This window comes from Erithacus rubecula, assembly GCF_903797595.1.
Source record: "Erithacus rubecula genome assembly, chromosome: 3".
Taxonomy (NCBI): Eukaryota; Metazoa; Chordata; class Aves; order Passeriformes; family Muscicapidae; genus Erithacus; species Erithacus rubecula.
Genome location: NC_136689.1, coordinates 79,893,213 through 79,910,779, shown reverse-complemented (window position 1 = coordinate 79,910,779; position 17,567 = coordinate 79,893,213). Strand labels below are relative to the sequence as shown.

At 38.2% G+C, this 17,567-nt stretch overlaps 1 protein-coding gene across 1 annotated transcript in view; it reads right to left on the bottom strand.

The window, feature by feature from the left end:
• The window catches only part of ABCA13 (ATP binding cassette subfamily A member 13), a gene marked incomplete at its 5' end in the record, with an annotated part of 166,003 nt that overhangs the window by 147,455 nt on the left and 981 nt on the right, over positions 1–17,567 (bottom strand). The window contains 4 exons of the mRNA XM_079299367.1: positions 1,472–1,605; positions 2,636–2,751; positions 15,200–15,323; positions 16,443–16,536. Coding sequence (XP_079155493.1) covers positions 1,472–1,605; positions 2,636–2,751; positions 15,200–15,323; positions 16,443–16,536 — 468 coding nt within the window. The remainder of the gene's footprint in view (positions 1–1,471; positions 1,606–2,635; positions 2,752–15,199; positions 15,324–16,442; positions 16,537–17,567) is intronic.

The following is a 17,567-nucleotide window of genomic DNA, read 5'->3' as shown; positions in this document are numbered from 1 at the left end:
TTTCACCTTGTAGCTACTCGAGTGTTGCTTCTTCCACAGTAATTTGCAGGCTAATGCTGAACTAACTTGACTATGATACAGTACTCTACAGTAGGAGAACTGTATTGAAACAACTTCAAAAGTATGAAAATTACTGATCTAAAAAGCACTTAATACAATGATACATCTCAACCAGTGATTACATGCAGCAGAGTAGTTTTAAATTGAGGTTGGTGGGTTTCAAGAGAGTGGCCAAGAGAACAGGATTTTTTCCTCGTTGACTAAATTTTAAATTCTGTGATGAAAGATTTAATATTCCCAAGCCTATAAATGCTATTAAAGCTTACAAAAATAATATACATTTAAATTATGTTATTGTCTGAGACACTTTACATCCTTGCTCCTTTCAACTTTGACCTGAGAATTTTAAAAACATTTTGCACGTGTTTTGACACCAAACAAAATGGGCCATTAGATACAGAATTGAAGTGCTTGAAACAAACATTATCCAGTAAATTCCATATTTGATTTCATAGTTCGTGATAGTCTTCAATATTCTAACACAAGGACAAATACCAAAATTCTTATTTAAATAGTTAGCAAGTGAGTAGCCTAAGATTTCAGTCAACCATACTACCAAGATGCAGCTCAATTCAGTTCATGTGATCTAACAGGCTATCACTGATATTTCATTAAAGTGCCATTCAAAAGTTAAGGGACTTGTTTTTTTAATAATTTATCTATTTGTTTAAATCAACTATTTTTACAATGATCTCCTCTGGAATATAATTCTAAACTGTAGTGCTCTGCAAAGAGCAAACAGATTTCACATAAATACTAACATTTTCTATTAAAGAAACTGTGGACTTAATTACAAATTCAAAATATGATTCTAGTTTTCTGCAGTTCAAACCCCATGACCACAACAGACCATTTTGGAATGCCCTATCTGAAGAAAGATATTTTATTCTAAATGTGATGCATCACCAGGATATTGATTAAGAACCACTGAGACAACACAGTCTAACATATTCATATCAACACTGCACAACTGAGAAGAAAGGACTCTTGGTCTCTCTCAATTTACACACAGAAGATACAGGCATTCTTTGTTCAGCAAACCAGATGAAAAATGCTACCAGACAAGCTAATCCTGCCAGACTCAAATCAAGGATTTGGTTTAAAAGCTTAGCTGAGTAATATTCAGAATTCTCTACAGGATTGGATAATAAACTCAGGACTCTGCCATACACAGCTGTGACTTCAGAGAAGCACAAATTCACTAGTGTACACAACTAGACCTATCAGTATCTTCATGTGCAGAGATGTCAGCTAAAGCTAAATACATTTATTTGATGGAAACAAAGCAAGAATATTTAACAACCTTGTAGCTGCTTCACAATTTCAAGCTTGTGTAACACAGGAAAATACATTCATGGTACAAATTTAAAAAAAAAATAGAGAAAGATGCCAAAATTTTCAACTGATTTACCTCAGTTAATTGTGCTGTATAACTTAGGAGCTTCTCAACACGAGAGCCATCAAAACCAAACCTGGATTCAAGTTCTGCTTTCACCGCAAGCGGATTCCACAAAACATCCCCGAAAGAAAGATTATATTGAAAACCTGAAAGAAAGGAAATATTTTATTTATGTGATCCATTCTTTTTATTCATGTTGTTTCTTGGTGGTTCACACTTGAGATCCAAGTGCCATGTTCCCAGCTTTTTTGGGAACAGCAGGATGTGTGTACCTAGACACCAATTCACCTAGGATAAAATCCATGATTGCACTAGTGGTAAAGTCAGTCAATGTGATGGCATTTCAGCAGTTGATAGGGTGATGGTGGGATGTCCCACAAACTCTGTAGGATGCCATTCTGAGCTGTAGAGTCATGCAAAGGTGTGTGCATGCACTTCATGTGAATCACTGCTGATTCACTGATGAGAGCAATGGGAGAATACCCGAAGTTCCACAGAAATCAAATTCATCCTCTGTGCAAGGGCTCCATCACCCTTGTCCCACATCAGCCTTCCTTTTTGCAGGTGAAGTGGGATTTAGACTGCACATTACTCTTAGCCTGACCTTCCATACCAAGCAGACAGCTGCAACTACACATCGTGCACTTCAGTTTGCCCATGAAACTTGCTCCTGATCTTTTCTTGTTTTCCTGGGGCCAGACAGACAACCTTCACCAATTAAACTCATCTTCAATAGAGAAGCAGCAGATGGAGAAATGTAACCCTTCAGCGGACAGCAGAATTCATGAGAACACAAGAATGAATCTTAAAGTAAATCAGTCATAATGCTTAACATACACATGTCCAAAACAAAATGCTCTCTTCTATCAAACAGAAGAAACTCTCCCTTGTATTGATTTAGTTTTTCTCCAAAATTCATTGATGAAACACCATCCTAAACACTATGTATTAGACCAGTTTATCCGATGCTTTGCTTATCTGCTAGTAACCAGAGTCTGATAAAATTTAATTAGTACTGGTCTTTAAAAAGCAGGTCAGTAAAGAACTAGGTTAACACTACAATAATATAGTTTAGTCTCTGCACATCAGGAACTTATAAGAATGTCCAACAGTTGATATCATATTTCCAGCATGGATATGAGGTATTTCAAAGAAAATCAGAATTAAATTTCTTACCTTCTAAACTCCTATCCTGTATTGATGTAACAGTCAAATTCAGTGCCATTTTCACCACTTCATAGAAATTTTGGCCCAGTGGCATCACAGGTAAATCCTTCAGTGATGCCAAGGTACTGAAATGAAAAATAGAACAAAAATCAAGATCTCTATACACCTAAAAATCTGAAAGGACTTGCTGGAAAGAGACAACCTTCAAGCAACTGAATAATAAAACACTTTTTCTACCTTTGAAAAACCAATGTTTTATGAAATTAGAGTTTAAATGAACACAACACAAATTGAGATATTACAGTTAGAGTATCAGTCAATTTTCAGTAAAAAAATGTGTCCTGAGAGGACCGATGTGGTCTCAAAAAAGGGAGAAAAAAGGGTGAAGAAAAATAAGAGTGAGATTATCACAAATATTTTCATCCTCACAAGAAGGCAGGATCAACACAGAATACTTATATTTCACTTCCCATCAATCTGCAGGAAAAAAAAAAGTTCTTAAAGCAACATAATACTTAATCTCATGAAGTTAAAGTTCATTACACAATGCATTGATAATAATGTAATTACTGAATTTCTTACAAGTCACCATCACCTTAGCTGTGAAAATAAAACAAAATATTTTTCTGTTTATATAACTGTAACTCACTACTTTAAATTCATGCAAATTTCCTGCAGAGCAATCCTTTCTTATTATGCAAATAAGAATCCAGTAAACCCAAAGCTGGTAACACAGATGTGAAAAATCTCTGTTAAGTACCTCAGAGACAAAGCAAACAGACCAGAAAGTGGGAAATGTAAATTCAGAACCTTTCTACTGGCTAAATTCTGCCTTAGATAGGACCTCTAGAATGTGGTATAGTAATATGATACTAGTCAAGAAACAAGTATTAAGTTTTGTGGTTTGCTTTCCAAATTGCATTAATGAGGGTAAATTCGGTCACTGAAGGGCACCGAAACCTTAAAAAACCTTAAGCAAATAAAAACACCAAAACCATATATAAATATCTGAGTCTCCTATGTAGTTTTGCATGTTAATAGCTCAGAGAACAAGTTGGAATAAGGCTACAAATTACTCAGGCATAAGGGAAAAGAAAGAAACTTTTTAAATCAAGCACCAATATAGGTGCAGTCTGTGTAATGTAAGAGACTTGTTTTCCAGTTTGAAAAAAAAGTTGTGTCATCATATCCTTCTTATCTGGATGGAGAGTTTTGGTTTTTGTTGTTGGGTTGTTTTTTTTTTTAATTAAAATTTAAAAAAAAAAAAAAAAAAAAAAAAAAAAAAAAAAAAAAAAGAGAGAGACAGTGGGGTCATAAAGGATGGCAGAACAACACAGTAATTTCTCATTCATGGTCTTTGGGCCCCTGCTTCCCCATAGCCTAAGGCTGGTGAGGTACATGGCCAGTCTTGCACAGGCACCCAGATTCAGAGGGCTTCTCTTACTTTATGACTTTGTTATTTGACTACAATGACAATTGTCTATCAACTTGTTACAACAAACTGCCTACCCTGACAAATACACACCTGACTGAAAATTCCTGGATGTATTGGTCTATGCTTTAATTCTATGCCTTCCTCCGAACCCAACATTCCTTTGCCTAGTTCAGAATACAGTCCCTGGGGTTTTTTCCTTACTGCTTCATTTCTTGCAAGAAAAAAAAAAAGCTACCTAAAGATATTTTGACAGCAAGAGGCATAAGAAACAAAAATGTGTACTTTTTCTAATACTAAGTGGTACAAACATTCAGGTCTGATTAGGATCAAAACTATTTTTTCTTATATTCATATGCATATGTTCTGTCTTCCAAAGATCCCCACAGTACATTATAAGGTTCAAAGCCATATTATGTGATAGGCTAATTTCAGGCATAGCTATCATGAGGCTGCATATCAAAGATTCCTAGAGTATCTCTGAGTTTGGCAGAGAAGCAAAACAGAGTTATAAAGGAATCAGTGTGGGTGAAAATTCCTAACAGTCTTAAAAAAGCAAAATCTGGCAAAGAGAAGAAAATTTTAACCTTTTTACATTGTTAAGGATGCTTATTTTATTAATTAGACAGTGAGAAGAACAAGAATTGCAGACAAAATTTTAAAACAGAGCACCTTTCCAAGAACATGAAAGTACTTACTTTTGAATAACTTTTAGAAACTGTGTTATGGTAGCTAACTCATCTTCCGTATAAAAGCTGTTCATTTCAAGGTGAGGGAGTGAATGCAGAAGGTTCCAGATATATGGTTGCTTGTACAGATTTTCTGCTCTAGAAATAATTTTCTCTGCTTCATTCAAATCCATCTTTAGGCAGAAAAAATAAAAATTACATGGAACACTTCCAATTAAAAAAAAATATAAATAAAAAGCAGGTGCCTATTATTTCCCAGACCCTCTTGAATTTTAAACCATTCAAAATATTTTTCTGAAGTGGAAACATAGCTACCACATGATTTTGGTGGTATTCTGAACTCATGGAAGCTTTGTTCCTGACATGCCTCTCTGTTCCAATGGAAAAATGGAGCTGGCAGTAAAGCTAAGGCACCTCTTTCTGCTCAGAAGCGCAACCAAGGAAAGGATTATCTTTGAGCTCTCAAGAACAAGGAACTCTTTAGCCCTGCAATGAATTTCTTAGTCTAGGGTATAAAGAGCAGGGGACTGCCCAGACCTTGCCATGCTTGCCTCACAGCTCTTTGCAGGGCTTTTGGGGGTCCCAAATAGCTTATAATAATGGCTGTTTAAAGATGACCTGCCTGGGATAAACCAGCTTCTTTCATAGAACTACAAAATGGGATGCCTATGCAAAATAGGATTTATCATACTTTCTTATCATGCAGTCTTTGCTACTCTAATTTAATGTCTCACTTGGGCTTTTTTGCATAATGGTGACATGAGTATGGCTCAGGCAAAAAGAAGCTTGTGTATACAAGCTCTGTTTCTAATAATGGTCATCTACTGTCAACTTAATATTTTCTTAATGTTAACAAATATATTCTTTCTATTCTATATTCCGTTCCAGAAATGAAATTTCATATTGATATGGCTCCTTTCAATCAATGATCTTATGAGCAATTTAAAAATGTTATTATAAAAATACCACCTAATTTCAAGTTATAAACTGGAAATCTAGGTTTCACAAAGTAGCAGTAACAATCAGATGTGGAAAAAAGTACATTTGACAGACACACTTCTAAATTGCTCCTAATAAACAAATACCCTTCAAATAGTTGTGGATTTTAGCTATGAACAGCCTAGACTGGTTTAAATAAGTAATCTAGAAATCATTTTAACATTATCAAGTTTACAAGCTATCATTTTTTCCTTCAATTTTTTTTAAGATAGTTTACTTAAACTTGACAGGATACCCATTTCTAACCATTATTATAAAGACCCCTCAAATACCAGAACTGTCATCTAGAAATAGACTGTAAAAAATACTCACGGTAAGAAAACTGGTGATGTTATGGAGCCCTGTAAAATTAAATATTTTGTCTTTAAAAAGAAGCATTATTAACGTCAGAAGAATCAATATTATGAGTAAGAGCAAGCAAGGCACAAAGGATGCTTCTAGAAAAGTAAAGGCACACAAAGCAACTAATATCCCAAAGATACTGGTTCATTTGATTTTCTGTGCTTCCTAATACTTTTACTATAATCACAAAAACAATGTAAAAGACATTGTTTACTGTTCAATTTTTTAGTGAGGCAAAACTAGATGAATGTCCTAGCTACCTGACAGCCAGGCATGAAAACTATGATTTCACCTAAATCTTTCTGCTTGAAAGCTCAGTCAGGGAAACAGGGTAGTGGGAGCTCTTCAATGCCCCCCACTACAGCAACAAGGCTGTGTGATGTGGGTGGAAATGGAACAGGAGACTCAGATCCTGCTATTTCCAGCCTCACTCTCTCTGTGCAAGACTGAAGGTCACCAGGTGTGAGCTACTGTTGTTTTCCATTCCTACACTCTTTAGTGCAACAGAAAAATAAGGGGAGGGAGAACTAAATCCTCATAAACAACTTTAGAATGCAAGATAGACAAAGTAACCTTGTACACTGATTATTATCTTTTAAGCTTTCCTCTCATTGTTTTCATAACTCTCAAGTATATGAGGGCACAGTTTTAGAAAGCTAGATTTTTTTTCTGGTAATTTTGATGGCCACAGTGTTAATAATCATAATAGTGGGGGGTTTTAAGATCCGTTAAAATTTTAGTTGCCCAATTTTATTTTTAAGATCAAATTATTCTTTGGCTTGATGGCTATCACTAACCAGCAGGCAAAGAAATTGATTTTTAGGAAAATCACAGCTTACCTGAGAGCCTTGAGTTTTCTTCCCATAGCTTCTCTAAGACCATGGCTTTCTCTGTAGTATCAATAAATTCCTTTGCAAGTTCTTCTATCTCTTCTATGAAGTCTAGATCAGGTCCAGTGGCTCTCTCTGGACCACTTTGGGGGCTTGCACTATATTTTGGTAGAAAAGGAGGGACAGATGAGGTAACACACTGAAACCAAGTAGCCGAAAAATCTGTATATACTCACAGCAGTATTCTGATTTTTTTTTTAACAATTATGTACTTTTACAATTTCTATTTAGTTCAATTCATTAGCATGCAAGTTGCAGTACTTGGTCTCAAAACCTCAGGAAAGCAGGCAGTGAAAAATTGCTGAGGTCACCTATGCCAACTTTGGCAGCAGCCAAAAACAGACACATGCAAAAAGTCTTTAAAGTTTCTGAACACACTCAACTTTTCTCCAGGGGATTATCATGTATCCTGGTGGCAGTTCTCTGATGAAAAAGTTCAAGATTTCTTACTGTATCCAGGGTAACAGTTTGTTTTTTCAAATACATTCAGCAAGGTATAAAAACAGTATTTTATTCTTACTACTGTTTTTTTCCTAATTTGAGATTGCAGGCATGGTAAATGTTATTGCTGTTATCTCTATCACATTGCTATCTGGTGACTACTCAATAGCACAATTTTCTAGCAATACTTTTAAATGAAACCAGACACATCTCTTTACAGGACAAAATTACTTAGACTCTCCTAAAACACCATAAGCAAGGGAATATTTATATTTAGGATGTTACTAGGCAGTTGAATTCTGTTTATCTTATAGGAGACTCAAGTTATCTTAAGAGTTACATCCTGTCTGGCAAAAACATTGCTATTTTACATTAAAAACACAACTGCCACAGAATCACAGAACTGGTCAGGTTGAAGGGACCACAGTGGGTAATCTGCTCCAGCCTCCCTGCTCAACCAGGGTCATCCTAGAGCCCACAGCACAGGATTGTGTTCAGATGTTCTGTGAACATCTGCAGTGAGAGAGACCCACAACCTCTCTGGGCACCCTGTTCCAGTGCTCAGTCTCCTGCACAGTAAAGAAGCTTTTCCTCATATTCAGGAGCAACTTTGTGGGTATCAGTTCTGCCCATTGCCTCTTGTCCTATCCCACTTACAAAAATATAACAGAGTTACATTCCTTTCCCATCCAGTTTATATGCCAATACTTGCTTTCAGGACATTTTTTACTCATTGGAAGAAAAGCCTAATGAGATCAATTCACAAACCAAAGAAAGCCATCAGCCACCACTTTCTCATTCTCTCAGTTCTCTTTCCCTCCTCCCTGACCCTCATTTGTTCAGACTCACAGAGCTACTTTCAACTTCAGATTAAGGGAAACAAAGAAAATTTAAGCTTAAAAGAATCAAGCTCTTATTTGTTTCAATACAGCTTATTTTGATCCCAACTTGGCCAACAGACAGGAGGGTTTTAGAAAACTCTTTCACCATCCTCAAACTTCAGTGGGCTAAAGGCAGAACAATTCCTCATCACGCATTTTTCCCTTTTAAATGGAGTTTTAAAAAGCAGCTTTCTGCTGTTCAGAAGGTGGCTTTTAGGGTGATTAGAAGTTGTACTTTAGTTATTGTCTTTGAAAACTACCTCAAATTCCAATACTACTGAAACTCCCTCTGCAAAAATTTCAGACAGCTGAGAATACTCATGTTTAGCAAAGAGCTGGAAAACTACCTACATACTGAAATCTTCCTAGCACTCTGCTTTTTGAGCACGAACAAGAAGCCAGCACTTGACCAGAAAGAATAACAGCAGTCACGATCAGAATTTTAAAAAACCAAAACTCTAGCTCTGTTTCCATGAATTTTTTCACAGGTTTTTGTTGTCTTGAGGTTTTTGTGGGGTTTGGAGGGAGTGGTAGTGTTGGGTTTTGTTGGGGTTTTTTCCCAATACTTGCTGAACTTGAAATCGAAAGCTAAACTCTCCTAACAAGTTGTCTTAAAAAGTATTCAGAAGAGTGCAGTATTCCAGCCCATGTTGTTTTCCCCCCAAACCAAACCCAAGCCTTGCATCCTCATCTACAAACCTCCTGGTTTTAGAAACATTGCAAACAACAATGCTCTGGGAGAAAAAGCCTTACTCACATAGGAGCACACAGCAGGACTCAATGCTGCCTCCAGGGGCTGCTTGGCCTCCCTGCCAGCAGCAGGGGACACTGACAGCAGTGACAGAAGGAATCAGTAATTCCTTCCACTCTATCCCCTTCACTGACTCTGCTGCACCTTGGATCCTCAAAGCTTGGGTTGACAAACAGCAGGGAAACAACAAAAAAGGATCCTCTTGGAATCTAATTTTACAACTTACACTTGTTTGCTTCAGGGCAGAAGCACATTAGTTAAGAGAGGTTGAATTGACAGCACACTCAGCTGGGCTGTCCTTTCTGCTCCCAGGTTGGAGGACTAGGGACAAATCTATTGCCCTGTGAGGTCCCACAGGGTACATAGGAGTGGGGAAATGGAACTGGGAAGATACACAGACCAGAAACATTTCAGAAAGCAGCAGACAGCACTTTGGAGCGTGGTGGCTCTGAAGAGCTACAGGGCAAAGTGCAGGGAAAAGAGCTTTGATGACAAAAGTGGAGAGGGAGCTGAAAAACTCTAGGGAGATGTAGATACTTAGGGTAATAATAACATAACCAAGGGCATAAGGCCCAGCTATTACAGAAGAGAAGTCACATATGCAGTCTTCCAGAAATTCCACTTTTCCTAAGCCCAAGCCTCTCAGCAGTCCAAGAGCAGCTGTTTGGATATGCTGGCTGTGAGCTGTGTGAGCTATCAGCTCTGTGGGGATTTCCAGGTCAGCAGCCATGTCAGCTAGCTGCCATTTGTGACCCCCTTTTGCCATCATTGTCACAGACCTGACCCTCATTATTCTTGTATCTGAGCACAGCCTCTTTTTGAAGGAGAAATGGCAATTGGCATGACATTGATTATTTGGCTTAGTTTTATGAAGCAATTTAAATTATTACAGAGGTCTTATTTGCTGATTAAAGGACTTTATGTATTTTCAACATGGTAATAGAGGACCACATTTACCTCCTAATAAGAATGCAACAAGTTACTACTGAGCTCCTAATGCACCACAGGTTACACAAAATTGCGGGAAGACATCACCATTTTGCCAGAAAGATAAGAAACTACACTTCAATACCAGCTGCAGAGACAGTCAAGGCAAACAACTTTCAGACAGTGTGCCAACAAAAACACTTCAGTGTTGTACTGCAGCTCTCCCAAAGCCTTCAATATGTGCTTTCTGAAGGTGACATTAGCTCATTTTTGTGTGTGTAAAGGAAGTCCAGCAGCCATTCCAAGGAAATTCTTAGCAGCAGTTGCTAGGATCATAAAGAGGGGAAGCAAAGGATAATAAAAAGGACAAAAGAAGGAAGCTAGAAATTTCTAGGAGAGTACATACATAATTAGAATTAGAGCATTAGAAGAAGGAGTTGGGGAATACATATCTAAAATTTCATTATTGTCCATGGTAGCTCTCCCTTGAACTGTACATTTCCACAAAGTTCATGAGAACAAAAATCAAACTAAGGACATACATTGGTACAAGCTTTGACCATGACAAAATGCTGCAAAAGAGCAAAAAGACTCTGCATCTCTGAGCATGTAGAAGCAATTGTCATTTCCTAAAGCCATGACTCAGAAACATTAATTCTGTCCAATTTACTCAGTTACTCAAGATAACAAGAACATTTCAGAGTTCATCTGAGAACTCAACTCTGATGTGAAATGCCATTTAGATTAGTGATTTTCATAAGCGCCTCAGAAAACTAATCTCAACCTCTCCCCTGTCACCACATTAATATTTTCTCTCTAAAACTGCAAAGCCCCAGCTGGCTTTTATTCTGCACCATATCAGGACAGCATGGAGACATCAATACCAATACACATGCTGGACAACAGCATACTGTGTGTCTCTCACAGAAGGATCTTTCTCTTCCATGTTGATACCACTATAACCTTCCTAAAATGCAATGGAGTAAAATATATAAAGAACCAAAAATAATTTTTTTTCTTAATCGGCTCTAAAATGGAGAAAACTGATGCTTAAATTTCCTTTTCTCCTCAACTCTCTGGCAATCTATGAGAAAGATCACAAAAATTGCTTCTGTTTCCCAGCTACATAGCCAGCTACAAAAGCTGGCCTAGACCATATAGAATTAATATTGCAATAAGTTACTGCAGCCTAAAGTTATCTTCAGGAAACGTTTCTCATTTGAAGATATCCCTCATTAAAGAAAAATCTGACCCTTTAAGCAATTCCTGCACAAAGGATATTGCTGATGCTTACACCTTCCTCGATTTTGCTCTTCCATACATGCTGTTGTACATGAGCTCTTCTGATGCTCCTCCACTGGAGAGCCACCAGAGACCCAGGTAATGATAAAGCAAAAGGTTTAGAACAGTAAGAAAAGGGCTGGCATGAGCAGGGTTGCACCAGGAGGGGGCCAAGCTAGGAGCTGAGGCAACCCTGACAGAGTGCATGCCCTCACTGATGGGACACTGTCCCCCAGGATCCCAGCCTGCAGGGAGACAGAGTGTGTCACAGGCTCCAAAGACAGCCCCACAAGGCAGGGTGAGCCCAGGAGCACTGTCAGGTGCAAAAGGAGACAGAGCTACCACATGGGTATGAGTGGTGCATCCAGCAGAAGTGCCAGAGACAGACCAGGGTTTATACCACACCTGCTGGGTGAGGCTGCTCAGGCTGCCACCACTCGTAGCTAAATAAAGAGAAATAAACTAATATGCTTAAAGATAACATTTTAGACTCTTGCTTAAGTGATATTTGTGGTTCTGAGAGTATCTTAATTTTCTTTTAGGTATTGAGAAGTCTAGCTAACATAGATCTAGGAGTCTAGACTGCAAGGGCAAATCCCACCATGTTCTGCAAGATTTGCCAGGGAATCCAGAGTACTGGGAAATCATAATGCATCCATGCACATGCATGGAAATGTGCAGGTGTAATGCCACAGAACCCTGACCTATGTGGTTTTTTGTCTTATTTGCATGGTCCCAATTTTTTGCTGTACTCCACTAAGGTGAGGTGAGGAGTGGAACATTCTGGAAAGAGCAGGGAAATGTTCCTTTGTCATGGGAGCTCCTGAATACTTCCTTGCTCCTCTGCTCTGAGATGCCAGTGGATGTATCAGGCTAGGGAATCATATCAGGGGCCTGCCAGCAGCTTTTGCAGTGGCTGAAAAGAGGAGCAAGGAGCAAAGCCACAGAGCTCTTGCAAACTGGGTGCTTCCCAAGGCATCAGAGGAGGTGGAAAATCTTGCTGCAAATCGAAGTTAATGCATTTGTAGGCTTCACCTGGCTCATCTCACCATATCACAGGCTCTTAACTGGAGGGACAGGGACACATCTGTGAGGGCATGGCCTGCAGCAGGATAACTTCACCCTGGGCTCAGCCCCCCTCATGGTGGGGGCTGTTCATTGTCAAATAGTTATTGGTGGCTTATGGATTCCATGGAGGTTCCAACAGTAGTCACAGAACTGCTTCCTCCCAAAGCCAACTACTACATTTCAAACAGATAGCACCAAAGTGGTACACACTGTGAAAACGAATTGCAAAGTGTCCATGCAAACTAGGCAGGTCTCTGACTCACCCTTAATAAACCCAATATTATTGACATTATAAAAATGTACCCTTAGACTTACAGTTTGATATAAATCCATAGAGGGAAGATGATGGGTGTTACTGTTCTTATGCCACCCCATCTCTCCAGTCAACAGGGACTGGATTCAGTTTTGTTTGACTGATCAAACTGACAGCCCACATTCCTAAGGCTGTTGGCAGCCAGCATAAGTCAGAGCAGCCCTGAGGCTGACTTAATTTATACTGATGGACCTGGTGGAACAGACTGACCTCAGAATGAACTTCATCCTACCTTTTTAGCCTTTTTCCTTACCTAGGCTATTTTTAGTGCATAAATATGGAGCCTATTTAATGTATCAATTTGGATGCATAGTATTTTGCAGTAGAAAAACTGAAAGCCACTGAATAATTTCCCCAATTCTTAAATAGGTCTAAGACTGCCTCCAGGAAATTCTTTCCTGATTTTCTATTGAGCCGGAATATAATTTGGGTAGTTCAGGCAAAACAGTGTAAACAATCATGCAAAGCAGTAAATATAGTTCATCATTTCTAGAGATTTAACACATTTAGAAGGCATCTGAATTAGTGATGTAAATAAAAACTATACTTTTAGGGAATATTTTTTAAAAGGCTAGAGTTACAATAACTCTTTAACCCAGTCATATAGAATGGTTACTGCAAGTAAGAAGTTACAGGCTTTGCACTGAATTGGAAAGACCACAGCACAGGCTTGCCCCCTTTGATTTGCCTGGACTTTTGTTTTCATTTTGGCTTGGGTTAGATTTACCTTTTTTTATTTTCCTGGCCAGAAAACTCTGGCAAAATTTGTTGTATTTTCATTTGTCATTATATAACACTATCACAATCTTATACAGATAGAATTAGCAAGTGACCACTCAGTGCAGAATGAGATATTTATGATTAACTAAGCAGTGCAGAAGAACACTGGCTCAGTATAATAGCAGAGGCCTTGAGAGGGGGAGACAAGGATGAACTGTACTGGAGTATAATACTGGAGTGTCTGGCATGATAAGAGGAGTGGCATGAGCATCCCATGGCTATAAACATGCCACCAATGTTCAGTTAAAATTCAGAACTACAGCTGAGCAAAGCCAATTTCTAAGTATCAAGAAATAATAACAGCTAGCTAACATATGTAAAAAAATGCCATATACATTCAGGAGTACCACATAAATTTGAATGTATCCCGGAGATGCAGACCAATGGAAACAAGCAAAGTAAAAAGCATACTAGCAAACATAAGTGACCCCAAGTGCATCCTCAAGCAAAAAAGAAGCCCTCAACACCACATTCCTCCAGGTAAAGGACTCTAGATCATGACTTGCCATAACAAGCCCATCTCCCTCCATCTGCAGCTACTGACACAACCTAGAGCAGCAGTGGAAAGGTGAGTATAACCCTAGTGAAAAGGCTGGAAACTCAGTGGTCATGTAATAATCTTAACTGTATTAGTAGTCAGAGGATGAGGAGAATTTTAATACGGTATTTTTGTCTGCAACATCTTGTGCTACAATACATCTTGACTAATAGCAGCTTAAATTGTCAAAATCTACTAACAAATCTTGCTTTATGTAGAAAAAGTTTGCCCATATGCAAGGTTTATTTTGCATGGTCTTATGTTCAATCAGCAGTTCTCTACATATACAAGTAGCTGGAGCAGATCATGTAGATCAATAGATAAGTATTATGGCCTATTACTGTGGGACTGAAGCTTTCAGCTTGCTGTATGCTAAATTTATTGCTGCCTATAAACCTCTACAATAGCAAACCATAAATATTTAATGCTCTGATGCACCTGGTTCAGCCCTCTAATATATTTTGGTAGATATTATCAATTTTCTCAGAATATACAGATATAAACATATATATTGTGATTAACTTATCCTAATTTGACTTTATTGCTATATATTTTGAAAGGCTGTTTATGACGACACCCTTCAGCCAGTTTGCAAAAGTATATTTGCACCTCAAGCATTTTTTAAACTAGATGAAATTGCTTCATTTAAAAAAAATTTAAAAAAAAAACAAATTCAAATCTATCTTCTTTTCTTTTTGCATTCTAGGATCCTATGACAAGGACTTCTTACTGGTAATTTCTTCCAAATTCTTTGTTAGTACAAGAATTTCTGGAATTCCTTTTTGGCTTTTTGTGGATCTTACATGAAAGTTCTTGTTTTGCTTTTCTGGGTTCACTTCTCTACCTTGTCTGTTCCCAATCTATTTGAAGTTTAAATCCACATATAATTTTGGCACTCAGCTTCATTCTCATGCAATAAAAGACTCTGTAGTAAAGGATAAAAGTATGCTCCCACATGATAGCAACAAAATGGAAAGAATGAGACAAGGTACCTCTACAATTTTACCCAGAGAGTGTTCATTATCCAAAATCAGCATGAAATGCCCAAGGAATACAAACAAAAATTAGCAAGAGGTATGACTAAGGCCTTACATCTTTTGCAATCACGAGAACACCAAGGGAAACTTTCAGCACAGAATGACAACATTCCTATTTACCCTATCTGCAAGGCAGTAAGACCCTTTTCTGGAGCAAAGGATGCCCTGTGGTGTAGCCAGCTCTGCCAGGCTCCCATAACTCACCCAGAGCGGCCGAGCCTCCGTGCTGTGTAGCTGGCATTCCTGCATCTGGAACCAACATTACAGAAAAGGCTCCTCATGAAAGGGTAAAGGCCCCGGCTCGGTAAATCACGAGCTTCCAAGTAACCTGAAACCAAGCAGCAGCAGAAGCAACACCAGGAACACTGCATTGGCAAACTGCACCATCACATTGTACCCCCTTTTCTTAAAAGGCCTCTTCAAACAATGAAATTGTATTGATGCCAGGTGTCTCATTTAAGAATAACTCAGTCATCACAGAAAATGAGTAACCCCTGTGTCAGATTGGCACAACAAGCTACATGTGATGTTTGAGAGCAATCTTTGGAAAGCTGATTTTCCTGGTAGGAACATTATTGCAGTACCATGTGGTTACTAGCCTCTCTGCCCAAAATCATGTGGCCTGGATTGGAATATAGAACTTCTGCACAAAGTGGTATTTCCTCTTTTCTCACAGGCTTTCAAAGAATGAAGGAACTGGTATTCAGCTATGTCTGAACATGCATGCAATCAAGACTGCCTGAACAGCACTTTTCCATATCTCTGGAATTATCCATATCTCTCCATAAAATAAATGTATATAATGCAGGCTAGATTGTCTCCAGATATTTCACTCCAGAGATCTAGCATTGTTTTACCAAACTGATTTTTAATGTAGCTGAAGCTGGTTTATCTCTGTTTTACTGGCATTGTTGAATAACAGAATAATAAACCAAATAGATTATAATATCATAAATCTTTTCTAAATGAAGTTATATTTTGACAAGATAAAAGCAAAATTAGTTTTATAAGGTGAGGGAATCATAACAAGTTTTGACATGTTAATGGAAATAGAATAATTTAACAAAATATTAATTCTCCATCCCAGGAAGTAGATTAGGGTAAAGTTCATCTTGTCTAATTGTAAATATCCACCTCTGAGGCAGTCGTCTACACTCCATGAATCAATAGAAAGCAATAAATACAACTAAAACCCAAGTAATCTCCCTTAATCCAAAACTGATGTTTAAAACTTGTTTTACCAATCAGATCTTAAACTTTGTATCTCTTTCCCATATAAACACAGCTTCCTCAGATCAGTAGCTGGACAAGACTGAATCCCACTGTAAGACTCTTTCCATTGACTCCATTACATTTAAGTTCCTCCTTCTAGGATGCCTTTAGTGTTTACTAAATACTTCTACAAGTAGAGACAACCAAAATAGAACACAAGTGAAACAAAACATACAATTTTCCTTGTATTTTGGGGGCTCCTGGAAGCGGACGGCAGCTAGAATCAAGAAAAGTACACATGGCCACAGTATTTCAGTGAGAGAGAGGACCTGAAAAAGAAAAACAGACTATCAGTCCATAGAACATAGGGTTTGAGAAAAAAAATCATTAAAATTCATATGTCTTTTAATTTAAAATAAAAACATTACATATCTTCTCTACAACTGTCATTGAGACAAGTTTCAAAAGATTTCTCGATTCACTGATAACAATATTAGGAAAGTGAACAGGGGATTCAGTAACAGAAACACAGTAGAAATGACAGCCACACTGAAGATCTCTCATTAGAGGCTCTTAGCTTCTCTGGAGCATGCTGGGGACTTTATTTTTAAATTGTCAGAGTTGAACCAAATCCTATCACATAAGTGATTCCTAAACTTAGTTATGTCAGAGAAATGCCTAAGAACCATAACATAATGCTTAAGAACAAAATCCAGTGGCAGAGTCTTCCCTGTGGAGAATGACATCTGTGCTGAACATGAGATAAGCAACAAATGCTTTCCTGAAATTTAGAGAAATTGCCACTTATCTAAACTGATCACACTCAAAACAATACAGGAGCCATCTTAATAAAAGTGAGGATGGTGCTTTCAGTCTTTTAGGGATCAGCAAGGGCTGCCTACTCCCCAGGGTGCAGGGATCTGTGCATAACAGTACCACCCTGAGCTACATGATGTGGGACAGAGCTGAAGAACATCAGATCATTCCTCTGATTCAGAAGGATCTGACCACCTCTGCATAGGTGCACAATCCACCTGGATTTCTCCTCCAGGAACTGCAGGTGGAGCACCTTCACAGCTCAGTGTTTGCACAACAGCACACAAGGAGGTTTTGCAAGTTCCCCAGGGCAGCTTCTGCCTCTCAAAAGACAGAATAAAGTTTGCTTTGGATCACCCTTGTAATTCCTGGCTTGGAGAAGTCTGCATCTCAGTGAGTTCTCTATTCAGGAAATCTACCAATTAGACAAAACTTACATGAATTAAGGTATTTTTTCCTTCAAAGATATATGAGGGGACACTACACAAAACAAGAGGAGAAATAGATCCACATGCAGGAAATCAGGAGATACAGAGAAGCCACT